The sequence below is a fragment of the Oncorhynchus nerka genome, linkage group LG28 (assembly GCF_034236695.1).
Source record: "Oncorhynchus nerka isolate Pitt River linkage group LG28, Oner_Uvic_2.0, whole genome shotgun sequence".
NCBI lineage: Eukaryota > Metazoa > Chordata > Actinopteri > Salmoniformes > Salmonidae > Oncorhynchus > Oncorhynchus nerka.
Window position 1 is genome coordinate 55,657,260 of NC_088423.1, and position 27,468 is coordinate 55,684,727.

Genomic DNA, 27,468 nt, shown 5'->3' on the forward strand with positions numbered 1-27,468 from the left:
CTCACTGGGTTCCGACACGTAACGGAAAAAGACAAGACAAAATACTTTCCGATTGACATACATTTAAACATGAACGTGTAGTGTGTCTGTGTGTTTGGATCAGTTACACATGCATGTCAGTGCATACACACAACAAGTAGGTCACATGGGGAGAGGCATTGTGCTGCGAGGTGTTGTTTTATTTATTTTTTAAAGCCAAGTTTGCTCTTCACTTGCGCTATGTGAGATGGAAGGGAATTCCATGCCATCATGGCGATGTATAATACTGCACGTTTCCTTGAATAGTTCTGGACCTGGGAAGAGACCCCTGATGGCATGTCTGGTGGCGTAAGTGTGTGTGTCAGTGTTGTGTGTAAGTTGACTTTGCAATCAATTTGAAATTTCCAACACATTGTTTCTTATAAAAAACAAGATGCAATGCAGTCAGTCATTCCTCAACTCTTAGCCAAGAGAGATTGGCATGCGTAGTATTAGCCCTCTGATTACAATGACGAGCAAAACATGGCACTCTTTTCTGGGCCAGCTGCAGTTTAACTAGGTCCTCCATTGCAGCACTTGACCATATGACTCGACACACGCCAAGATAAGATGACACTAGAGCCTGCAGGACTTGCTTTGTGTGTGGTGTCAACAAAGCAGAGTATTTCATTATCACGGACGTTCCTCCCCCCATCTTCATAAACATGAATAAAACAGAGCACCCTTTATTATGGATAGACCTCTCCCCATCTTTTCAAACATTGAATCAATATGTTTTGACCATGACAGTTTACAATCTAAGGTAACACAAAGTAATTGAGTCTCCTCAATTTGCTCGACGGCCACACCATTCATTATCAGATTCAGCTGAGGTCTAGAACTTATGGAATGATTTGTACCTAATACAATGCTCTTAGTTGTAGAGATGTTCAGGACCAGTTTATTACTGCAACCCCTATTCTAAAACTGACTGCAACGTTTTGTTTAGGGTGGAAGTGATTTCACTAGCTGTGGTTGCTGGTGTGTATAGAGTTGAATCATCAGCATACATGGACACACAGGCTTTGTTTAATGCCAGCGGCAGGTCATTGGTAAAAAAAAAATTGAAAAAAGTAGAGGGCAAAGAGAGCCCTGGGGTACACCACACTTTACATGTTTAACATTAGAGAAGCTTCCATTAAAGAAAACTCGGTTTTCAATTAGATTGCCATATTGTGTATTCAGACATTTCTGAGGTTGAAAAGCCATAACGCATTCATTTTTTCAACAACAGGCTACGGTCAATGATATCAAAGGCTGCACTGAAATCTAATAGTACATCTCCAACAATGTTCTTATTATCAATTTCTTTCAACCAATAATCAGTCATTTGTGTCATTACAACTATGTTGGAAATAAATTGTTTTTCAACAAAACATTATTTTTTGTCTCTCTAATTTGAAACAAATACATGTGTCATTGAACAACCCCATGCAATGACCTTGACAAACTTAACAAGTTGACAAACCTTGACAAACCGCACCAATATATCGTCCAAACACCGGCTTCTCAGGCAGTATCACTTAAATGTTCACATGCATCTTCAAATGCAGCTCATTAAAATGGGTTAACAACCTATTCAAATAATGATTGACATATTTTAATAAAAAATAATATTTTGATTAATATACTAATACTATTTCATTCTTCCACAAGATATAGTCCCGATACAAATCTAGGGTTGCTACCCTAGCCGGCTGGTCATTCATTCTATCGGTTTGGTCGTTTTATCGGTTTGGTTGTCTTTTTGATCTGTATCTATGGACACAACCCAGTCGTTTCTTCTAAATGTTCCATTGCCATACTGGCTGGCAACGTTCTTATCCCTTGCTTTCTAGCTAGCCAACTATGGCTAACTTGCAGTCACGTCAAAAAGTGCAGCCAGAATAACAGCAAAGTAGCCGCATTTGCATTTGTTTTACCTGTTCTCTAGTGATATTTATTTGGTTACATTCATAACAATGAGCTAACGAGGCATGATTTCACCTGGCATAGAAAATGTGCTCTCTAGTCAGGACATTGTTGTTCAGAGCCACTAGCCAACATCACAGCTAACACAATCACTTCAAACTGAAGCTGGAAAGACTGCAAACTGCTGCACATTTTCCATTTATTTTTATTTTTATAAATCCCCAAAATTATGCTAGCTCATTCAAGATTTCGACTGGCTGAGAAACGCTGCCTGCCTGTCTTGTCCCGACACTTACTATGGGACAGCTGGAGATTTAATTTGAAGCTTGAGACAATGTTGCAAATGTTGTGGAGACAGACAGCAAGGTTTATACAAATCTAAGCTGTTGGAAACTAAATGTTAGTCTAAAAGAAATGTGAGATAATGTCTAGATGCTTTTCATCGTGGAGATCAAGTTTATAAATGCCTGGCTGGGCAGATGGAAAAGAGTAAATAGACGTTTAAGCATCATAGATTTAGCCGGTGGTCATTTGTAGAATAGACACCGGCTGGAAAGCAGTTTTAACCAATCAGCATTTATGATTAGACCGACCCCGGTGTATAAATACTGTATATCCACTGCTAGGTAAACAATCCAGTCCACTGCTATTTCAGCATAATCTCTCTTCCTTTCTTTCCAATCTGTCTTTATCCTAACTAATATAAATAAAATGACTGCCCCACTCCTTTAAAAAAGGTGAGGTAAAGTGGAATTGCAAAAGCATAAAAAGTTTATACAGTATAGATGTTAATTAGATGTTATATTCTAGAGGTAAAGGTACTTTTTTAAAGGTACTTTGTCCATTTGTTGTCCATTTTAGTACATCCAGGTACTGTACACATAGAAAACCCTGCCATATTGGAGGCTAGGAAGAAGGATGCACCTCCATGTACTAATACATGTAGGCCCTCCCACGCCTCTATCGTCACACCTCCTCCTCCTCATTCTCTCCTCACTCCCCAGGACAGCTAGCCTGATAGAGCTGTGTCTAGCCCTTCTCCCTCTCTCCCCACCTGACTCTCTCAGAGACAAGCTTTATTGCATTACTTCAACCGATCGATAAATATTTTACAGGGCTCCACTTTCTTTTCCTTAAGAGAAGGAGAGGGAAAGAAAAACAAAGAGAAAGAAATCCCCTCAGCTACCCTGTCATGGCAGATGGGGGGATGAGAGGAGGATGGGCGGAGGAGTGAAGTGAGCTTTGATAAATGCCCTCCGAGTGGGAGGCTCGCCAAATAAAGAAATAAAGAAAAGGCCAGCGCGCTTCGCATTAAACCATTAACAGGGTCGGGACGGAACTGAGGAGGAGACAGGGTGTTTGATGAAAGGAGTGTGTCAGCGTGTGTGTGGGAAGGAGTGTGTGTGTGTGTGTGTGTGTGTGTGTGTGTGTGGGAAGGGGCTTGTGCGTGTTTGTGTTTTTGCTCTAAGTTTTTCTCATCTTCAGACTATCAGGAAGGTCAATAGCGAATGAACCATCTCTATTTACAGCGCAATACTCAGGCTCACTTATGGTGTTGGATGCTTTGTTTGTGATAGACACAGCCAGCTGTTACACAGAAGTAGCTAAACAACAGCTACATGTTGTGAGTTGAGACATGGCCACATGTCTGCCTGCGTTTTTTGTGCTGTGTATCTATGACTGAGGAAGCCTTTCTTTATTTCTTTATTTCTTTCTTTCTTCTCCATAGCAGTGGACAGATATCCCCAGTTAAGATTTCAAAATGTTGTGCAACCCGAAAACAGAAACAGGAGCTTGTTATTGGACCTGCTCGTTTTGGACAGTTTCTTCCATTTTGTGCCTATTGAACATGACCCAACTACTACATGTTACAACATCACTGCCCACACACTATTCACAGCTCACACTGGTCACCATTAAATTTGGAGGACTTGCCCCTTGACACTAACGTTAGCACTTTTTAAATGTTTCCACATTTTACGTTTTGCTTGGTCCCCACACTATTTGATCGTAAACAAATCTAACAGAGTGTGAGTTTCAAGGTTACTATTTTAGATCTAGCTGATTCTAGACGTGTCTAAGGGCATCTTCTACCTCCCTGCCCGCATTCAACCTCATCACACAATCGAGGATCACCTAAAGATGCTTGCTCTGTATCGACAAAGCAGGGCTGTTGCTTATAGCCTCCTAGCAAATTTCCTGTTTGGTCAACATTGAGGCTTTACAATTCAATGTACCTTGATTCCTAGCATCCTCTCTCCTTGCCTCCTTCTTAAAAACCATCAGAGAAGAATGTCAGAGGGGCGGGACCATGGACCTTCTCCAATATTGTTCGGAAGGGATCGAGGAGATAGGATGTGATGAATCACAGAAGGACAAATTGCACACACGCGCTTGCACCCCCCCATCACTGTGCACAAGGACCCCGTCACACACTCACACACACACTCCGCCAGTGTATTTGTTTAAGAGACTGGTGCTTGTTAGTGCTCCAATTAAGTGCTCGGAAAGACTGCCATTAAGAAGATGAATGGCTGTTTGGGATGAGTCAAGACGCCTTTGAAAACGTTACACAGATTAACATTTTTTTCTATCACTTCAACAGGATGTTTGTTTTCTTTTACAGTTCTTACTTCTTCAGGGTGATGGATTTATTTGTTGATACAGAATCTTCAAGGAACTAGTGCAATGCCTACTTGTTTCCACTGCCCTTGAGCTACCTGCTACAGTGGGGCAAAAAAGTATTTAGTCAGCCACCAATTGTGCAAGTTCTCCCACTTAAAAAGATGAGAGAGGCCTGTAATTTTCATCATAGGTACACTTCAACTATGACAGACAAAATGAGAAGAAAAAAAATCCAGAAAATCACATTGTAGGATTTTTTATTAATTGATTTGCAAATTATGGTAGAAAATAAGTATTAAGTCAATAACAAAAGTTTATCTCAATACTTTGTTATATACCCTTTGTTGGCAATGACAGAGGTCAAACATTTTCTGTAAGTCTTCACAAGGTTTTCACACACTGTTGCTGCTATTTTGGCCCATTCCTCCATGCAGATCTCCTCTAGAGCAGTGATGTTTTGGGGCTGTTGCTGGGCAACACAGACTTTCACTCCAAAGATTTTCTATGGGGTTGAGATCTGGAGACTGGCTAGGCCACTCCAGGACCTTGAAATGCTTCTTACGAAGCCACTCCTTCGTTGCCCGGGCGGTGTGTTTGGGATCATTGTCATGCTGAAAGACCCAGCCACGTTTCATCTTCAATGCCCTTGCTGATGGAAGGAGGTTTTCACTCAAAATCTCACGATACATGGCCCCATTCATTCTTTCCTTTACACGGATCAGTCGTCCTGGTCCCTTTGCAGAAAAACAGCCCCAAAGCATGATGTTTCCACCCCCATGCTTCACAGTAGGAATGGTGTTCTTTGGATGCAACTCAGCATTCTTTGTCCTCCAAACACGACGAGTTGAGTTTTTACCAAAAAGTTATATTTTGGTTTCATCTGACCATATGACATTCTCCCAATCTTCTTCTGGATCATCCAAAAGCTCTCTAGCAAACTTCAGACGGGCCTGGACATGTACTGGCTTAAGCAGGGGGACACGTCTGGCACTGCAGGATTTGAGTCCCTGGCGGCGTAGTGTGTTGCGTGGAGCCCCAGATCGAGGGAGATTATCAGTGGTCTTGTATGTCTTCCATTTCCTAATAATTGCTCCCACAGTTGATTTCTTCAAACCAAGCTGCTTACCTATTGCAGATTCAATCTTCTCAGCCTGGTGCAGGTCTACAATTTTTTTTCTGGTGTCCTTTGACAGCTCATTGGTCTTGGCCATAGTGGAGTTTGGAGTGTGACTGTTTGAGGTTGTGGACAGGTGTCTTTTATACTGATAACAAGTTCAAACAGGTGCCATTAATACAGGTAACGAGTGGAGGACAGAGGAGCCTCTTAAAGAAGGGTCTGTGCGAGCCAGAAATCTAGCTTTTTTGTAGGTGACCAAATACTTATTTTCCACCATAATTTGCAATTAAATTCATTAAAAATCCTACAATGTGATTTTCTGGATTTTTTTTTCTCATTTTGTCTGTCATGGTTGAAGTGTACCTATAATGAAAATTACAGGCCTCTCTCATCTTTTTAAGTGGGAGAACTTGCACAATTGGTGGCTGACTAAATACTTTTTTGCCCCCCTGTATCTATTGTATATTGAAATTGCTACAGTATGTCACTGTCCACACTAAGTAATAGAATAGAATATTACTTAATTGTCCTTTGTGGAACTGACTGTCTGTTTATTCCAAGACACCACAGACATGACAGACATTTACAGATATGAGAGGCTGGAAGATGCAAAACCTCCATAGGCATTGCCCGTCACGTCAATACAACCCTTACAGTATATTATTCAGCCGTGCTATTCAACCCTCTTTATATGCAGTAGCTTGCTCCCCTGACCTCCCCTTGTGGTTCATTGTCACTAACATGTCAACCTGTTATGTGGTCGCAATGCTTGTGACTTATTGCTCTCAGGTGAAGTATCTGATCGCCATACTGTCACTCCCACCCCACTCCATTTCTTCCCTCCCCCCTCCATCCCTCACTGCATGCTCTCACCTGCTCTCCCGTGAGTGAATGGGGTCACTATATTAACGGCGCCTCAGGGCAGTCACAATGGAAGAGTTGCATATTTCCTCCACCGCATACAGGTGTGTGTGTGTGTGTGTGTGTGTGTGTGTGTGTGTGTGTGTGTGTGTGACATAGTTGTGCTAATACTATTCTGGGTTCAGATGAGGATAGCAGGCCAACGCAGTCCGACTCCGTCCCTCTCCAGAGATGAGATCTCAGTCAGTGAATAAAAGAACAGGAGATTATGATGGTCGTCATATCAGCATAGGGGTGGTAGGGGGTGGATTGTGACAGCGCAACTTGACAGTCGGGGACCTCGTATGAGGGAGAAGTGTTGATGGTACATACAGGCTGTGTGTCTGATGCCTGCATGTGGGGATTTCTGAAGGTAGATAATGTGCCCCACATTCCTAAGTTTCTGAAACGTCTATGTGGGAGCTGAAAATCTGGTAGAGCAGTGTTTCCCAAACCTGGGCCTTGAGAACCCCCAACTGTACACATTTTGTGTTGTAACCCTGGACAAGCACACCTGATTCAACTTGTCAACTAATCATCAAGCTCTCAATGAGCTGAATGAATGTTTTGCCAACACTGTGGTAGAGAATCAAATCAAATTTAGCAGATGTTATTGCAGGTGTAGCGAAATGTTTTTGCTTCTAGCTCCAACAGTACGGTAATATCTAACATTTTCACAACATATTCCCAAAATACACATACAGTAAGGAATGGATTAAGAATATATATACGGGCCTCCCGAGTGGTGCAGTGGTCTAAGGCACTACATTGCAGTGCTAGCTGTGCCACTAGAGATTCTGGGTTTGAGTCCAGGCTCTGTTGCAGCTGGCCGCGAACGGGAGACCCATGGAGCGGCGCACAATTGGCATCGTCCCGGTTAGGAGAGGGTTTGGCCAGCAGGGATGTCCTTGTCCCATCACGCACTAGCGAGTCCTGTGGCGGGCCCACCCCAACTCACGCCCTGACCAAACTAAAATAGAGACATAAAAAAGGAACTAAGGTCTGGACGTGACAGTTGGAGCGGCATTGGACTAAGATACAGTGGCATAGTATAGAGTACAGTTTACACATATGAGATGAGAAATGCAAGATACGGAGACATTATTAAAGTGGCTAATGTTTAATTTCCTGAAAGTGGCCAGTGATTCCTAATCTATGTCTATAGGCAGCAGCCTCTGATGTGCTGGAGATGGCTGTTTAACAGTCTGTAGTGTAGTGTAGAATACATTACAGTATATACATACAGTTGAAGTCGGAAGTTTACATACACTTAGGTTGGAGTCATTAAAACTCGTTTTTCAACCACTCCACACATTTCTTGTTTTAACAAACTATAGTTTCGGCAAGTTGGTTAGGACATCTACTTTGTGCATGACACAAGTAATTTTTCCAACAATTATTTACAGACAGGTTATTTCACTTATAATTCACTGTATCACAATTCCAGTGGGTCAGAAGTTGACATACACTAAGTTGACTGTGCCTTTAAACAACTTAGAAAATTCCAGAAAATTATGTCATGGCTTTAGAAGTTTCTGGTAGGCTAATTGACAATTGGACGTGCACCTGTGGATGTATTTCAAGGCCTACATTCAAACTCATGCCTCGTTGCTTGACATCATGGGAAAATCAAAAGAAATCAGCCAAGACCTCAGAAAAAAATTGTAGACCTCCACAAGTCTAGTTCATCCTTGGGAGCTATTTCCAAACTCCTGAAGGTACCACGTTCGTCTGTACAAACAACAGTATAAACACCATGGGACCACGCAGCCATCATACCACTCAGGAAGGAGACGTATTCTGTCTCCTAGAGGTGAACGTACTTTGGTAAGAAAAGTGCAAATCAATTCCAGAACAATAGCAAAGGACCTTGTGAAGATGCTGGAGGAAACGGGTACAAAAGTAGCTATATCCAAAGTAAAACTAGTCCTATATCGACATAACCTCAAAGGCCGCTCAGCAAGGAAGAAGCCACTGCTCCAAAACCGCCATAAAAAAGCCAGACTACGATTTGCAACTGCACATTAGGCAAAGAAAGTACTTTTTGGAGAAATGTCCTCTGGTCTGATGAAACAAAAATAGAAATGTTTGGCCATAATGACCATCATTATGTTTGGAGGAAAAGGGGGAGGCTTGCAAGCCGTTTTTCATTTAAACGTATTTGGCTAAGGTGTATGTAAACTTCTGACTTCAACTGTATGAAATGGGTGATGCAATATGTTAAGTGTGGTGGCGATTGTATTGTCTTTGGATCTATCAAGGCTGTAAGCAAACTGAAGTGCGTCCTAGGGAGGCAGGTAAGGTGGAGGTGATATGATCCTTGACTAGTCTCTCAAAGCACTTCATGATGACAGAGGTGAGTGCTACGGGGCGATAGTAATTTAGTTCAATTATCTTTGCTTTCTTAGGTACAGGAACAATGGTGGACATCTTGAAGCATGTGGGGACAATCGACTGGGATAGAGAGAGATTGAATATTTACTTTACTTCAGGTAGAGACTTCAGAGACTAGCTATGTGACACAAGGTTTAAGAGGACATCTAGCATTTTAGATAACCCTTCCCCTAACCTTAACCCATAACCCATAGCTTAGCTAAAGTTAGCCACCTACCCACCTAGCTAATGTTCGCTACAACAAATTGGAATTGATAACATTATCATACATATTGCTAATTCATAACATATTTTATGGCGAGGGGGACAGGGGGAGCAGGTAGATGACTCCTGGTGGCTATCCATTATCCTGATGGTCTTTGGTAGAAGCTATTGGCCAGTCTGTTAGTTTTAGCCATGATGCTCCTGTACTGCCCATGTCTGAGTGGTGGAAGCAGGGAGAACAGGCTGTGGCCTAGGTGTCTGATGTCCCTGAGGATGTTCTTGGCCTTCCTGTGACACCTTGTGTTGTAGGTGTCCTGGAGGGAAGGCAGTGTGCACCCAATGGTGCATTCTGCTGAGCGTACCATCCTTTGTAGTGCCTTGCGGTCAGCGTCGATAGAGTTGCCATACCACAACAGTATGCACTCATGGTGCTCCTGTAGAAGACTTTGAAGGCCCTTGGGGACAGGCCAAATATCTTCAGCCTCCTGAGGTTAAAGAGTAGCTGTCATGCCTTCTTCACCACGGTGTCTGGGTGATTTGACCATTTCTGCTCCTCAGAGAAGTGTACATCGAGGAACTTTACGTTTTTGATCGTCTCCACGGCAGCCCTGTTGATGAGGATGGCGGCATGCCTGGTTCCACAATCAACTCCTTTGTTTTGCGACATTGAGGGAGAGGTTGTTTATCTGGCACCACACCGTCAGAGTGCCTACCTCTTCCCTGTAGTCCATCTTGCCAGGTTGGGATAATGGGTTGTCAAGGGTTGATGAATCTGGTGCCACACTAGACAAGAAAAAACAACAGAAACAAAATGACAGTTAAGTACTAAAGTCTGTGTGTGACTATGTGCTGGTCTGTATGCACACGTACAACGCGCATACATGCATCTGCATATTTGTGTGCATGAGGAAGATTGTACACTGGTAAGACAAAGAATGTGAAATAGCAACAAAAAGAAAGAGCAAATGTTTATACTCTTGCTGTGTTCACAAGGTGCATGTGTGTTTCAATGTTGTTGTTTTTGCCCAATCTCAGGGTACATTCTTAGAAATAAGGGTTGGTATTGTTCCCTGCAGTACCAAAAAAGGTACACAATGGTGTAATCTCACATGGTGTAATTCGCTATCTGTGTGGATAAAGAGTATAACGGTACATGTGCGTACTCCATATTTTCAATGTGAATGTACATATTTTCCCTAATACGGTACAATGAGGATTTTTTCAAGGAACTTAAGTCTTTGTCACTGGGGTAGTACCCTAAAAAGGCACATTTGTACCATTATTATCATTAACATATTCCCCAGCATGCACTACCACAGGTAAAAAAAAGGATTGTTTTTAATATCTGTGTTTTTGCATATACATTGATTGATTAATCTTATGCTACACAAAGATAAATAATATACTAAACTAATTTAATCAGTTAGTTTGATTTTTTTTTTTGCTGAAATGGTTGTTCTAGTTTAAATGGCTTAGGTAGTCTCCTCAATATGTTCTTAACCCTACAGTCATTATGAATGCAGGTTGCAGGTGAACAAAAAATGGTTGGATATCCTAACTGTGGCTGGATTCCAATAGGAATTACAAATCAATTAATGTAATTTTCAGGTAGGGTTGCAAAATTCTGGTAGCTTTCCCAAATTTCCCAACGTTCCAGAAATCCCAGTTGGAAGATTCCTGGAATTGGGAGGGATTATGCAGGAAATCATTCAACCATGATCTTTTTTAAAATCTGGTAGCCTACTTGCAGACCTGATGTGGCCTGTAAACCATGAGTTTCAGGCCACTGTATTAGGGTAAACTAGGCTGCAAAATAAGGTCTTATGAGATATGCAATCATAAAGTGTAATTATAATGATAACATACGCCTAAGAATTCACTTGGTAAATGCCACAGGACTGAAAATGAACAATTTCAACAACAACATACACAATCATGGTTGGTAACTCTACAATTCACTCAGCAAGACATGCATACTGTGGAATTATATTGTAGGCGTGGTTTGTGGGGCGTGGCTTTCAGATAGTTATTTTTGGCCACCAATGAGTGGAAAGTTTAAGTGGTCTATGGTGGAGGTGCATTTACATTTACAAGGGGAAAATGGCTTTGTTTCTGTGTTGGTACTATACAGTATAAAGGCACAAAGCCTGCTTTTGTACGTGTGGAGAAAGGTACTTTCTAAGGTATGAACTGGGTTACAATTATGTATGTACCTATAACTAAAAAAACAAAGGAGGACCTTCCAGGGTGCCACCCAAGTGACAAGCGCTTGTAGCCCTTTATTTCTGAGAGTATATACGTTTATTTTCCCTTTCACCTGAGAACACTTTCCTTTGTTTCTGCACCCAGCTGAGATTTGTGAATAATATATTGGTTTCTCCTAAACACAAGCCGTAGTGGTATTTCAATGCATAACTTAGGTTGGTGGCTTTCTCCCTAGATCTCAGCTCCCCACCTTGAAATTATATTATCCTAACACCAGGGTGTGATGAAAATAATATACAGTACTTAATATGTATATTGTATGCATGTAAAGTCAAAGTATACGCCTCAAATACAAATAAATCACAAGGTACCGGCATTAACGTAAAGAGACAGATACACACACTTACAAACACATACACCCTCTCCAAAACCCCTGAACTTATCCCTGGCCCTCCTTTCTGCCTCCGCATCTAGGTTCCCTGAATGTGTGGCTGAGGGTGAAGAGCATCGCCTCTGTGGGCGATCGGGTCTGGACTCTGGATGGGAACCAGGGTCCTGACTGGATTCAGGCCAACATCAACGTCAACCCCAGCGGACCCTTCCAGGTACAGCTTTCTGTGAGCATGCCGAGCCAAAAATGTACCCTATTGACAAAATATCCATATCCTTGAAAAGGTTTGTTGTAAAAGTTGTAGTTTTCAAATAAACTTGAGAATAAGAAACTTTCACAGCACATTGGAGGGGATAACTACTTTCAATTGATGTAAAAAATGTAATGAACAAAAACTCTGATACAAGGTTTGTATAGGACACCAATGGATTATGTAGAAAATGGGTAATCCACAGAATGTCCAGTGCTTTAATGTACAAAATGAAGTTCTGGAAATATATATAATATAATAATCTAAATCTTTCTGGTGGGCACGTTATGGAGGTCCACTTGTCTCCACAAGGGCCTACGTTGCACCTTACTCCCACTATGGTGTCTGGCGGGCTGAAGTGATGACTCAGTGTTCTGTGTGTGTAGTGTGCAGTGATTACCACTCAGGGCTCCGTCTCATCTCCCCAGGTTGCCCGTTTATGCTGAGTCAAGTGTGTGTGTGTGCATGTGCATTCTTGAGTGTGTGTTGGTGCGCATGCATGTGTGAATGTCTTTGCGTTCTTGAGTGTGTGTGTGTGTGTGTGTGCATGTATCTGGGTCAGTAAGAGTGTGGATATCAGGCTCTTCTTTGTGTTTACATGTGTGTGTTTGCACGTGTGTATTTACAGTAGAGGAACGTGTAGATATGGGTTTGCCTGTCAGCAACCTTGTTTATAGGCTGTCACTTCCCTCTAAGACTGCTTGTGTGTGTGTTGGTGGGTGTGTCTTTGTGTGTGCGTGTTTAAATGCGTGGGATGTCCACCTCGGAAAACATCACACAGCATACGGAGTCACCTCGCCCCACCAGAGAGAGTGAAAGAATAAAATAATTACTGAAACAACCCGCGACACCCAGAAACAACCCAGTCCAGAGTAAATATAAACCAGTCCAACGGTCCAATCTCAACCAGTTGTTTGCCACCCATTAAGCAACCTTGTCTTCTTCTCTCCCTCGGCCACAGCCCTGAGAGCAAATTAAACGCGATCGTTCCACATTGGTCTGGTTTGTAGGCCCCATAGTCTCAACACCAAAGAATGGTAGGTTTAGCAGCAATGCGCACGCTCATCCACACACATGCCAAGACACACACACACAGACACACACACCTGCTTGTACATACACAAATGCACAGACATTCACATGCACACACACAGATAGATAGACATTTTCTTTCACACACACACACACACACACACACACACACACACACACACACACACACACACACACACACACACACACACACACACACATACTCCCAGTCTCCTGCCCCCTTCAGCAATTAGTTATGACAGGTCAATTACCAGGAATATTTATGCGGTAGACAAGGCCTCCTCGTTGTTTTTGTAATGATTCCAGATACTGTGTGTGTGTGTGTGTGTGAGGAAAAATGGAATCAATGATGAATGCACTGAGAAGAAAAGGAAGAGGGCTGGAGGGGAGGGGGGTCAGATTGCTTGCTTGGGTGTGTAATTTGTTATGCCTGCGCGACAACATGTTGTTCCATTCAGTTTCCTGTTTGCAAACAGTTTTAAATTCATTTAACCATGCGAAGTCAGGGTCAAGTTCCTCAGCATGGTCCGACAAACGAATTAAGATAAATCCTCAGCTTGCATTCAGCTTTAAAAACAGACATTTATAAACGCAATGCAACCATTTCAAAGATTTTACTGAGTTACAGTTCATATTGTGATCAACTGTGGGGTATTGGGTTGAGCGCACAGAGATGGACACAGAGAGGTTCTAGTGAGAAAACACGACTTCACTAGGCAACAAAAAATATTCATATTCGGCTCCGTGCCTCCGGGAGTTTCGTTCCCCTCTATCGGCTCCCTCCTTCTCTCTCACGTTTTCTCTCCCGCTGTCTGCCACGGTGCTCCATTCATGTGGCCTGCACGGCTGGTTGGCACTCTCCCCTAATTACCCCTAATTGGTGCCATCAGGGTCAGGGTGCCCAGCCCGGGTACTCCCAGCAGAGACTCCCTTACGTTGCGGCACCTACCTCCCCTCTATCACCAAACCTCGGGGTGGAGAATGTCGTCTTCTTCCGGGAAGAAGCCAGCACCGCTTCATCAGGTCTAGAGTGCTGTCGTAGCTTGCCTTCCCCAAGCAGTTCATCCGCCTGGGCATGGGGTAGGCATAGAATATACTGACCTCATTCAGGCCCCAGATGTAGCTGCAGAAGTGGACGGTTCTGCCCGGATTTGGTACCAGCACTACAGGGCTAGACCACTCACTGTGGGACACTCCCAGTACCTCCCCAGCATTATCGTCATTTCCCGCTTTACTGCCGCCCTCTGGGATTCTGGTGTCCAGCATGGCCGTTTACGCACTTTTTCTCCCGGACGTATTGATATGATGTTCCACCTGATCCGTGCAACCCGGTGCCTCGGAGAACACGGCCGTATTCTGCTGGACCAACTCTCGGAGCGCTTGTCGTTGGGTCGGACTGAGGTCTATCCCCATGGAACTTAGACGGAGGGCAGGTTCTGCTTTGGCCGGGCCCACGTTGCGCACAGCTCCTCTCGTGCGTGCCATCTCTTCAGTAGGTTCACATGGTAAAGCTGGAGGGGTTTTCCCCGCCTCGGTTGGCGGACCTTATAATTGACGTTGCTTACCCGCTCAATGATGTCTTAGGGACGATGCCGCGTAGATATGAATTTGTTCTCTATTGTTGGGATCAGCACCAAGACCTTCTCACCCGGGTAGAACTCTCTTGGTTTGTCTTCCCGGTTGTATGCACGCTCCTGGGTGAGTTGTGCCTGGGCCATGTGCTCCCTCACCACTGGCCGTATTGTCCTCATCTTCTCCCTTATCTCCTCAATGTATTCCACCAAGATGTCAAGGGGGGTTGGTTGGTCCTCCCAGACCTCCTTGGTTAGGTCCAGCAGTTCATGGGGCCGACAGCCATACAGGAGCTCAAAGGGGGAAAACACAGTGGACGCTTGGGGTACCTCGTACACCGAGAACATCTGGTGGGCCAGAAGCTGGTCCCAGTTCCTCCTGTCTCTCTCGATGACCTTCTTCATCATCTGCTTTAGGGTCTTATTGAAGCATTCTACTAGCCCATTTGTTTGAGGATGTAAAAGCTGTCAGGATTTCCGACCGGATAACCACCCAGCTAGATAAATGGAAGAACTCCAGTGTGATACCTTTCGCATCCTTCTCCTTCCTATCTCACACGCGCACCTCCCCAGGTCCCTCCTCCATAGTGCCTGGAAGAGAGTGCCATCTCTACCGAGGAGAATGGGCATGGGCACATTAGAAACTGCCCCACGTGCTTCTGGCACGCCCCCCTCAGGGTGGTTATCTGCACTGGCATGGTTGGGTACCTCTTCATGTCCCTGTGTACACAGGAAACCATTATCTCCGTGTCCCCCAGTTCGTCTTTCCCCTCTCATGTGTGCCACTGTGGTTGGGCCAAGGTCACCATGCTACAGCAGAGCATAGTGTCAATGCCATCGATTCGTACTGGAACCATCGGAGGGGCCGTCTTGGTGTTTACCCAACAGGAGGTGACCCCTGAGCTGGTGTCCCGGATTGCCGTACTCACAGCAGCGCCTCTGATCTGGGTCTAGCAGCGGACGTCATCGTCAGTTCGAGTCTCCCTCCTGCTCCACGGCCTCGGCTGGTTTCGTCCAGGCCCCCTTCAGCTCCTAACCTCTCTCTGTGCTTTCCATCCCCCACCCCGCGTCCGCTCTCTCCGCCCGGGCCCTCTTTCAGCAGGTCCTGGGTGTTCTGGTGGGTTTCCACCACCGTCAGCAAATCCTACAGGCTTTGGGGGTTCTGCATTCTCACTGCCTTCTTCATCTCGTAGGGGAGGGCTCGAAGGTACCTATCCAGGAAATCCTTATTGATTATCGGGAGGGACGGTACATCGGTCAGTAGCCAGCCATTGGTAAGATGCACCAGGTCGCTCATCTGAGCACAGGGAGAGTTGGTAGAATTAAAGGCCCAGTCATGGACCAGATCTGCAAGGCTGAATCCATAACAGCTCAGGATCTTGCATTTGAGTTCCTCATAATTCACTGCCTGGTTGGCATTCAAGTCCAAATTTGCCTTCTGGGCCTTCCCGGAGAGGTAGGCTGCCAAAAGGCTGGCCCACTTGAGTTTGGGCCACCCTTCCGGGAGCTTCATCCCCCTCTCTCAGCTCACTCCCTGCCTTTCTTTTTTTTTCTCCTGCCACGGTGCTCCATTTATGTTGTTTGCACTGCTGGTTGGCACTCCCCCCTAATTACCTGGTACTCCCAACAGAGGGAGCCAACATTGCCAAACGTACTTCCCCTCTATCACCAACCTCTGGGTTAGACCTCCCGGGATACCACAATATGAGGAAGTCAGTCAATTGAAATTAATTCATTAAGCCCTAATCTATGGATTTCACATGACCGGGAATACAGATTTTCATCTGTTTGTCACAAATACCTTTTAAAAAAAGGTAGGGCATGGATCAGAAAACCAGTCGGTAACTGGTGTGACCACTATTTGACCCATGCTTGAGTGATACATCTCCTTCACTTAGAGTGGATGAGGCTGTTGATTGTGGCCTGTGCAATGTTGTCCCACTCCTCTTTAGTTGCTGTAGGAAGTTGCTAGATATTGGCAGGAACTGGAACCGGCTGTCGTACACTTCGATCCAGATCATCCCAAACATGTTTAATGTCTGGTGAGTATGCCATGGAAGACCTATGAAATATTAAACTTCCAGGAACTGTGTACAGATATGGGGTTGTGCATTTTCATGATGAAACATGAGGTGAAAGTGAAAGTGTGTGTGCCCACACACAAATGCATACTGACGCCCCCCACACACACTCACACACTCACTTACTAACTCACACACACTTTGATGAATAGCAGGGGGATGAATAGCATGACAATCTCATCACAGTATCTCTGTGCATTCAAATTGTCTTTGAAAAAAGGCAATCGTGTTTATTGTCTGTAGCTTATACCTGGCCATACAATAATCCCACCGCCACCACGGGGCACTCTGACAACGTTGACATTAGCAAACCACTCGCCCACTCGCCTACCTGTCTGACATCTGCCCAGTACAGTTGAAACCAGGATTCATCCTTGAAGACCATACTTTCCTAGCATGCCAGTGGCCATCGAAGGTGAGTATTTGCCCACTGATGTCGGTTACGATGTTGAACTGCAGTCAGGTCAAGACCTTAGTGAGGAAGACAAGCACACAGATGAGCTTCCCTGAGACGGTTTCTGACAGCTTGTGCAGATATTCTTCAGTTGTGCAAACCCACAGTTTCATCAGCTGTCCAGGTGGCTGGTCTCAGATGATCATACAGGTGAAGAAGACGGATGTGGAGGTCCTGGGCTGACATGGTTACACATGGTTTACATATGTGAGGCCGGTTGGACCTACTGCCAAATTGGAATTGTGTTTTGTGACAAGATTGCACATTTTAGAGTGGTCTTTTATTGTCATCAGCATAAGGTGCACCTGTGTAATGATCATGCTGTTTTATAAACTTATTGATATGCCACACCTGTCAGGTGAATGGATTATCTTGGCAAATGAGAAATGCTCACTAACAGGGATGTAAACTCATTTGTGCACAAAATCTGAGAGAAATAAGCGTTTTGTGTATGAAACATTTCTGGGATCTGTCATTTCAGTTCATGAAACATGGGACCAACACTTTACATGTTGCTTTTATGTTTGTGTTTATATTTTCCCACGTCACCTACCTCACACAACACCATACCTCAAGGACTCGACTTCACACAGACAAATGTGTTCATTACAGGGGCACCTTTAGTGTCTTTAGCGTTTGTGGGGGGAGAAAAGGTCTGTGTCCCAAATGGCACCCTCTTCCCTTTATAGTGCACAACTTTTGACCAGAGCCATATGGGTCCTAGTCATAAGTACTAGACTACATAGGGAAGAGGGTGCCATTTGGGACACAGTGTTCTTTCTTCTTCCAAATGTTTCATATGGGTTTCAAGTGTGGGTTTAAACTGTAAATTGGGCCCGACACTGTCTTGGCCGATAATGAATAGAAGTATAAGTCATTAATAAAGCACTGCTTCCTTCTTTCAAAACTTGTTTAAAGTTTAATATTCATCCCCCTCCCCACTCCTACACCATTTGTTTTTGACAGAGGAGAGGAGGGGTGTCAGAAAGGGGGTGGGTTGGCGAATAGGGTGGATATGAGAGAGTAAAGGTGTTGGCTCAGGGATTTTGTTTTTGTGTGTTCTTGTTTTCCTTACTATCGGCCACAATCATATAACGTTAGGTTCGTTGATGTTAGTTGTGCTTCCTCTTTGGTGTAGATGTTCAATAGTGGGACTGAATCAAATGTTGTTTATTAGTAAGACGTTTACATTAACTAGTTAGACATTTACATGAATGTGACTTTTCAAGAATAATTTATGTTTCCGTTATCACAAACACAATATCACTTATATTATACTTCAGTGCCTCCACACCAAACTGCCACTATCCTTGTGTTTGGGCAGTACGGAGTGCAAGGGACATTGAGTCCAGACTGAAGCCAAATTACAATTCTCCCTCATCTCATTGAAGTGATCACTCGTTTACTTTCCTTCAAGGATTTACAAGCATTGGATCGTGTTAGACATACGGTAAATCAAATCAAATCAAATTGTATTACACATGGTTAGCTGATGTTAATGCGAGTGTAGCGAAATGCTTGTGCTTCTAGTTCCGACCATGCAGTAATAACCAACGAGTAATCTAACCTAACAATTTCTCAACAACTACCTTATACACACGATTGTAAAGGAATGAAGAATATATACGTAAAAATATATGCATGTGGGATGGTACATAACGGCATAGGCAATATGCAGTAGATGGTATCGAGTACAGTATATACAGTGGGGCAAAAAAGTATTTAGTCAGCCACCAATTGTGCAAGTTCTCCCACTTAAAAAGATGAGAGAGGCCTGTAATTTTCATCATAAGTACACTTCAATGCCTATGGAGGTTTTGCATCTTCCAGCCTCTCATATCTGTAAATGTCTGTCATGTCTGTGGTGTCTTGGAATAAACAGACAGTCAGTTCCACAAAGGACAATTAAGTAATATTCTATTCTATTACTTAGTGTGGACAGTGACATACTGTAGCAATTTCAATATACAATAGATACAGGGGGGCAAAAAAGTATTTAGTCAGCCACCAATTGTGCAAGTTCTCCCACTTAAAAAGATGAGAGGCCTGTAATTTTCATCATTAGTACACTTCAACAATGACAGACAAGATGTGGGAAAAAATCCAGAAAATCACATTTATTTATTTATTTGAAAATTATGGTGGAAAATAAGTATTTGGTCACATACAAACAAGCAAGACTTCTGGCTCTCACAGACCTGTAACTTCTTCTTTAAGAGGCTCCTCTGTCCTCCACTCGTTACCTGTATTAATGGCACCTGTTTGAACATGTTATCAGTATAAAATACACCTGTCCACAACCTCAAACAGTCACACTCCAAACTCCACTATGACCAAGAGCTCCTCTGCTGCTAAAGTGGGCCTACAGTGCCTTCACACAAGTATTCACACCCCTTAACTTTTTCCAAATGTTGTTGTTTTACACAGCAGGATTAAAATGGATTTAATGTAATGAAATGTTCTTGGGGTCAGCGATCTACACAAAATACTCGCTAATGTCAAAGAGGAAGAAAACATGTAAAACATTTATGAAAAATAAAACACTTATTTCTTGATAAGATAAGTATTCAGAACCCTTGACTTTTTCCACATTTGAGCCTTATTCTAAAGTGTATTAAGAAAACATTTTCCTCAGCAATCTACACACAATACCCCGTAACAAAAAAGCAAAAGGTTTAAGAAATGTTTGAAGATGTGTGTGTATATATATATATATATATATATATATATATATAAAAAAACTTGCTTGCAAAAGTATTCAGAGACTCGAAATTGAGCTCAGGTGCATCCTGATTATTTATCAGTAGAAACAGAGTTGTTTCTACAACTTGATTGCAGACCACCTGTGGTAAATTTAATTGATTGGACATGATTTAGAAAGGCACACACCTGTCTATATAAGGTCCCACAGTTGACAGTGCATGTCAAAGCACAAACCAAGCCATGAGGTCAAAGGAATTGTTTGTAGAGCTCCGAGACAGGATTGTGTCGAGGCACAGACCTGGGGAAGGGTACCAACAAATTTCTGCAGCATTGACGGTCCCCAAGAAACCAGTTGCCACAAGCATTCTTAAATGGAAGAAGTTTAGAACCACCAAGACTGTTCCTAGAGCTGGCTGCCCGGCCAAACGGAGTAATCGGGGGAGAAGGGCCTTGGTCAGGTAGGTGACCAAGAACCCGATGGTCACTCTGACAGAGCTCTAGAGTTCCTCTGTGGAGATGGAAGAATCTTCCAGAATGACAACCATCTCTGCAGCACTCCACCAATCAAGCCTTTATGGTAGAGTGGCCAGACGGAAACCACTCCTCAGTAAAAGACACATGACAGCCCACTTGGAGTTTGCCAAAAGGTGCCTAAAGACTCTCAGACCATGAGAGACAAGATTCTCTGGTCTTATGAAACCAAGATTGAATTCTTTGGCCTGAATACCAAGCGTCAAGTCTGGCTGAAACCTGGAACCATCCTTACAGTGAAGCATGGTGGTGGCAGCATCACGGTGGGGATGTTTTTCAGTGGCAGGGACTGGGAGACTAGTAAGGATCGAGGCAAAGTTGAACAGAGCAAAGTTCAGAGAGAACCTTTCCTACAGGAAATCACAGACTACACAAACAAAAACAGCCACGTCACGGACCCTGACGTCACGCTTCCAGACAATCTAAACACCTTCTTTGCCTGCTAACAAAGACTGCGTCCCAACCTGCTACTTCTCCGTGGCTGATGTGAGTAAAACATTTCAACTTGTTAACCCTCTCAAGGCTGCTGGCCAGATGGCATCCCTAGCCGCGTCCTCAGAGCATGTGCAGAACAGCTGGCTGGTGTGTTTACGGACATATTTAATCGCTCCCTATCCCAGTCTGTTGTCCCCACATGCTACAAGATGGCTACCATCTTTCCTGTACCCAAAAAGTCAAAGATGACTGAAATGAATTTCCCTTAGAACTAATGTCTGTCATCATGAAGTGCTTTGAGAGGCTAGTCAATGATCATATCACCGGCAGCCTTGCCAGCCACCGTAGACCCACTTCAGTTTGCATACCGCCCCAACAGGTCCACAGATGACGCAATCACCATAACACAGCACACTGCCCTATCCCATCTGGACAAAAGGAATACCTATGTAAGAATGCTGTTCATTGACTAGAGCTCAGCATTCAACACCATAGTACCCTCCAAGCTCATCATCAAGCTGGAGGCCCTGGGTCTCAACCCTGCCCTGTGCAATTGGGTCCTGGACTTTCTGACAAGCCACCACCAGGTGGTGAAGGTAGGAAACAACATTTCCACTTCGCTAACCCTAAACACTGAGGCACCACCAGGGTGTGTCCTCAGCCCTCTCCTGTACTCCCTGTTTACCATGACTGCGTGGCCATGCACGCCTCCAACTCAATCATCAAGTTTGCAGACGACACAACATTAACTTGGCTTGATCACCAACAACAACGAGATGAGGGCTGAGGTGAGGGCACTCGGAGTGTGGTGTCAGGAAAACAACCTCTCAGTCAACGTCTACCAAAAAAGAGATGATCGTGGACTTCAGGAAACAGCAGAGGGAGCACCCCCCTATCCACATCGAGGGGACAGAAGTGGAGAAGGTGGAAAGTTTTAAGTTCCTGGGCATACACATCACAGACAAACTGAAATGGTTCACCAACACAGTGTGGTGAAGAAGGCGCAACAGCGCCTCCTCTACCTCAGGAGGCTGAAGAAATTTGGCTTGCCACCCAAAACCATCACAAACTTTTGCAGATGCACAATCGAGAGCATCCTGTCCGAGAGCATCCTATCGGGCTATATCACAGCCTGGTACAGCAACTGCACTGCCCTCAACCGCAAGGCTCTCCAGAGGATGGTGCGGTCTGCACAACACTTCAACGCGGGCAAACTACCTGCCCTCCATGACACATACAGCACCCGATGTCACAGGAAGGCCAAAAAGATCATCAAGGACAACAACCACCCGAGCCACTGCCTGTTCACACTGTTATCATCCAGAAGGCAAGGTCAGTACAGATGCATCAAAGCTGGGACCGAGAGATTGAAAAACAGCTTCTATCTCAAGGCCATCACTGACTCAGAGAGGCTGCTGCCTACATTGAGACCCAATCACTGGACACTTTAATAAATGGATCACTAGTTAATTTAAACAATGTCACTTTAAATAATGCCACTTTAATAATGTTTCATATCTTACATTGCTCATATCACATGTACTGTATATACTGTATTTTATACAATCTACTGCACCTTGCTTATGCCGCTCGGAAATTGCTCATCCATATACTTATATGTACATTTTCTTATTCACCACTTTAGAGTTGTGTGTATTAGGTAGTTGTTGTGGAATTGTTAGATTACTTGTTAGATTTGTGTGTATTAGGGAGTTGTTGGGGAATTGTTAGAATACTTGTTAGATTTGTGTGCATTAGGTAGTTGTTGGGGAATTGTTGTATTACTTGTTAGATATTACTGCATAGTCGGAACTAGAAGCACAAGCATTTCGCTACACTCACATTAACATCTGTTAACCATGTGTATGTGGCCAATAAAATTTGATTTGACAACGAATGGGTTGAATACTGGTTGACTTATTTCAGCTTGACATTTTTCTTATTAATTTGTAAAAATTCATTAAAACATAATTCCGCTTTGGCATTATGAGGTATTGTGTGTAGGCCAGTGACCCAAAAAACTGATGGGATGTGAATACTTTGAATGCACTCTACAATCCGTAACATTACAAATAGAGATTTTAAACAGAACAGACTTGATCTGAGCACGGGCAAGTGGAGGGATGCTTATACGAAGGCTTTGTATAGTCTCTCTCTCTCTCCACTTTCTCGCTTGTATCAGACAGACTTCCTGTACTCTAGGTTGCCAGCAATGGAGCTGAGGCAAAACACCTCCCTTTCCTCCCTCCCTTGTACTTTCTTTCTTTTCTGTTCTGTCAGACACCTGTTTTCTCACCAATCAATGATAATGACTGAGAAGGGCTCATTCCGACAGTGGGAATTTACCCAAGTCAGTGTTGTTTTTGTTTTTTTACGGTTTGGGCTCTCTGGTTTTATTTGGCTATATCTGTCTCCTTCGATCCTCGACTGCAGCGTATATTAAGTGGACATTTACTAAGTTAATGGGGCAAACTGTGATTGCGACATTCATTTTTGCACTTAATTTATTGTGAAATATAATATATAGCCATTGATACTTGAAGGATGTAACATAAATTCCTAATGAGCTTAGTTCAACTGTCTCAAAGTTCCAACTAACGGGACATTAAAAACTGAAATATCTTATGTTTCACCGAGTAGTGGCTGAACGATGACGCTTCCGCCTGGTATGGCTAATGCTTGGCTTCCGACTATAAGGCGCTACAGTGCGTACAGCCCTGTACATCACTTGGGCCAAGCTTCCTGTCATCCAGGACCTATTTACTAGGCGGTGTCAGAGGAAGGACCAAAATATGGTCAAAGACTCCAGTCACCAGTCATCAAGTCATAGACTGTTTTCTCTGCTACCGCACTGCAAGCGGTTCCGGAGTGTCAAGTCTAGACCTAAAGGCTCTTTAACAGCTTCTACCCCCAAGCCATAAGACTGCTGTGTTATGTGTGGCGGAGCAGGTGAACCCAAGTGCAGACTCAGACAGACCGGGACATGGTAAATAAGATATTTATTGAAAAGTGTGTGTGGGGGTGCAGGCCAGGAGAAGCTTGGACAGGTAGCTGGGAACCAGGACTTGAGGCAGGGGGAGTAGGGGCAGGGTAAGCAGGTCTGGAGCGGAATCCAAGGAAGCAGTAGAGCGGGGGTCCAGGGCAGGGAAGCAGGACTGACGAGACGAGGGACTGGAGACAGGAACCAGTCAGAGCAGACGGAACTGTAGAGAGGAGAGAAGCGCAGCGTCAGGCTAAGGAGGAACAGGCACAGGATAACAAGATCTATGCCGGAACAGGTGGCTTGAAAAGCAGACTGACTGTGCAGAGGCTACGGACTGGCAGCATGGAAGTGGCAGGTCTGAGTATTCGTAGGGGTCTTGGTTATGGAACAGGTTACAGCTGGTGGCTATCTGCTCTGCCTCCAGCACACCTGTCTCAACTCACACAATCACATACACCCACAGAGAGGGGGAGAGCACTGGGGGTGTGTTGGCAGGTTAGGGAGACACAGGATGAGAAGTAGAAGGCGTGGCATGAGCAGATGTAGGCATGCTGAATCACTAAACTAATCAAATGACCACCCGGACTATTTACATTGAATGTCCCCATTTGTTTTTACACTGCTGCTACTCGCTGTTTATTATCTATGTATAGTCACTTCACAAATGACCTCAATTAACCTGTACGCCCACACATTGACTCGGTACTGGTACCCCCTGTATATAGCCTCCACATTGACTCTGTACAGGTACCCCCTGTATATAGCCTCGTTATTGTTATGTACATATCTTGTGTTACTTTTTGATTTATTAATTTTTTTATTTTAGATTATTTAGTCAATATTTTATTAACTCTATTTCTTGACCTGCATTGTTGGTTAAGGGCTTGTAAGTAAAGTAAGGTTGGTGTATTCGGCGCATGTGAAAAATACAATTTCATTTGATTTGAAATGCTACCCCATCAGAACCCAACATTATAAGCTTGTTTTACTGTAAACAACGTAATCATAATCAAACACTGTATAGATTCAAAATATGGGTAAAACTACAAGTTTTATCTTATGGATGGTCTGTCCTTGCATGCATAGCTCTGTCTATGAATTTGAGAGTGGTTGCATTTCTATAGCCCTATCCCTCAGCTGTTTACCAAAAAAAAGGTTGGTAGATGACCGCGTTGTTTTGAATCCTGAATTGCCCCTTTAAGGGGTTGTTCCCTCAATGCTAGATGTAAGAAAAAAATGCAATTATATCCACTTTGAGGCTAGCCTCACATATTGCAGTATCAGCCGGTATTGAGTGGAGAGGAGGTGGCACCGCAAGTTGTTAGGAAGCAAAGTGTATGTCTTTGTCTGAAGAGACTACATGTATCTCGGATTCGATCTAATGGAAACAGTTAGTATAAATAAACCTTCCCAGATAGTAGAGGAGTTAATCTGAGAGAGAAAGAGTTTGAGCAGGAGAGAGAAGTCAATGAGTTGCAGTAGGGTCTGGCACACAAATTCCACTTTTTCCTCATAAATGAGTCACGCTAGAAAGACTTTGTGCAAGCATTGTTTTGTTCTTCAACCTTAGACCAAGTCTGACACTTTCATTAATGTGTTTCGGATACATACAAAGAGGTTTTTTCGTCAGGATTTTCTACAGTACCTCTGTGTTTCCCTTTCCTCCTCTCCATTGCAACTCTTCCCCAGGTTGTTTCTGTAGAAGAAAATGACTTTTCCCTGATGCACTATCCTTTTCCAGAAGTGTGCACTTGCGCAATCCCCGTCATGGATTTAAAAGCACAGGATTAGAGTAAAGCATGGGTTGGAGGGAATTTACACCATGCAAGTGGTGCAAGTGGGGAGAAGGTTGGAGAATGTGTATATCTTGTAAAATAAGGGTTAATAAATCCTTCCAGCCTCATTTCAGTCTGACACGTTGTGTCGTTAGTATTTTCATAAATACAATATAGCAACATTCTTTGTTGATTAGCATGGATAACCCAATCAAAGACTCGACAATTTAGGGATCTCGTACTGACAGCTCACCCGCTGAGACTGGCAGTGCCATGCAGGAAGATTAGATAAACGTTGGCAGCCATCTTTATTCATGACACCAATTATGAATTATGTAGTATCAGACTAATAACGTTATGCTAATTATGTTATGTAAAATTGGAAGCTGTTTCATGGCATGGAAATAATGATTCAAGACAGAAAATTATTTTATAGAGTTGGTCAATAGTTGTCCTGTATAACAAAGAGAGAGAGTGATGGCTTCTACAGTGCATTTGGAAAGTATTCAGACCCCTTTAGTTTTCCATATTTCGTTAGGTTATAGTCTTATTCTAAAATTGATTAAGTATGACGCTAGAAGCTCCCCTGTATTTGGGGAGTTTCTCCCATTCTTCTCAGCAGGTCCTCTCAAGCTATGTCAGGTTGGATGGGGAGCGTCGCTGCATAGCTATTTTCAGGTCTCTCCAGAGATTTTCGATCGGGCTCAAGTCCGGCCTCTGGCTGGGCCACTCAAGGACATTCAGAGACTTGTCCCAAAGCCGTCCTGCGTTGTCTTATGGTTGTCTTATGGCTGTGTGCTTATGGTTGTGGTCCTGTTGGACGGTGAACCTTAACCCCAGTCTAAGGTCCTTAGCGTGCTGGAGCAGGTTTTCATCAAGGATCTCTCAGTACTCTTTGCTCCGTTCATCTTTCCCTCGATCCAGATGAGTTTCCCTGCCGCTGTGAACCATCCCCACAGCATGATGCTGCCACCACCGTGCTTCACCGTAGGGATGGTACCAGGTTTCCTCCAGATTTGACAATTAGCATTCAGGCCAAAGAGTTCAATCAGACCAGAGAATCTTGTTTCTCACGGTCAGTGTCCTTTACGTGCCTTTTGGAATACTCCAAGCGGGCTGTCATGTGCATTTTACTGAGGAGTGGCTTCCGTCTGGCCACTCTACCATAAAGGCCTGATTGGTGGAGTGCTGCCGAAATGGTCATTCTTCTGGAAGGTTCTCCTATCTCAACAGAGGAATGCTGGCGCTCTGTCAGAGTGACCATCGGGTTCTTGGTCACCTCCCTGACCAAAGCGCTTCTCCCCCGATTTCTCAGTTTGGCCGGGCGGCAAACTCTAGGGAGAGTGTTGGTGGTTCCAAACTACTTCCATTTAAGAGTGATGGAGGCCACTGTGTTCTTGGGGTCCTTCAATGATGCAGAAATGTTTTGGTACCCTTCCCTCAGGTGGACTCCAGTAAAGTTTTAGAAACATCTCATGGATGACCAATGGAAACAGGATACACCTGTTTTGTTGAAAAGTAAAGCATACTGTACTGCCAATCCAAACTCGAGATGAAATGACTGTAAGCCTACTGGTCATTACTGCTGTAAAGACATTATGACCTAGCTGGCATGTACTGTCGTCAACTACTGCTCATCTCTGTCATGGCTATGGTTGCCTACTTATGCACAGAAATAAAGAACAATTGGCATCACACTAGGCTGATCAATTCACCTTCGGCACATCTTTTGATGTTGTGTTAAATCGCAACCTGCTTGTCACTTTACATAATAAACAGTCTACAACAGCCGTGATGTTAGCGAGGATTCACCAAAAAGACTATTGCTAAAAATACAAGTTACTCCCCAAAGCAACTTGCAAGCAGA

At 43.8% G+C, this 27,468-nt stretch overlaps 1 protein-coding gene across 1 annotated transcript in view; it reads left to right on the top strand.

The window, feature by feature from the left end:
• The window catches only part of LOC115102815 (MAM domain-containing glycosylphosphatidylinositol anchor protein 1-like), a 397,798-nt gene that overhangs the window by 351,439 nt on the left and 18,891 nt on the right, over positions 1-27,468 (top strand). Inside the window, exon 16 of the mRNA XM_029623129.2 lies at positions 11,849-11,979. Coding sequence (XP_029478989.2) covers positions 11,849-11,979 — 131 coding nt within the window. The remainder of the gene's footprint in view (positions 1-11,848; positions 11,980-27,468) is intronic.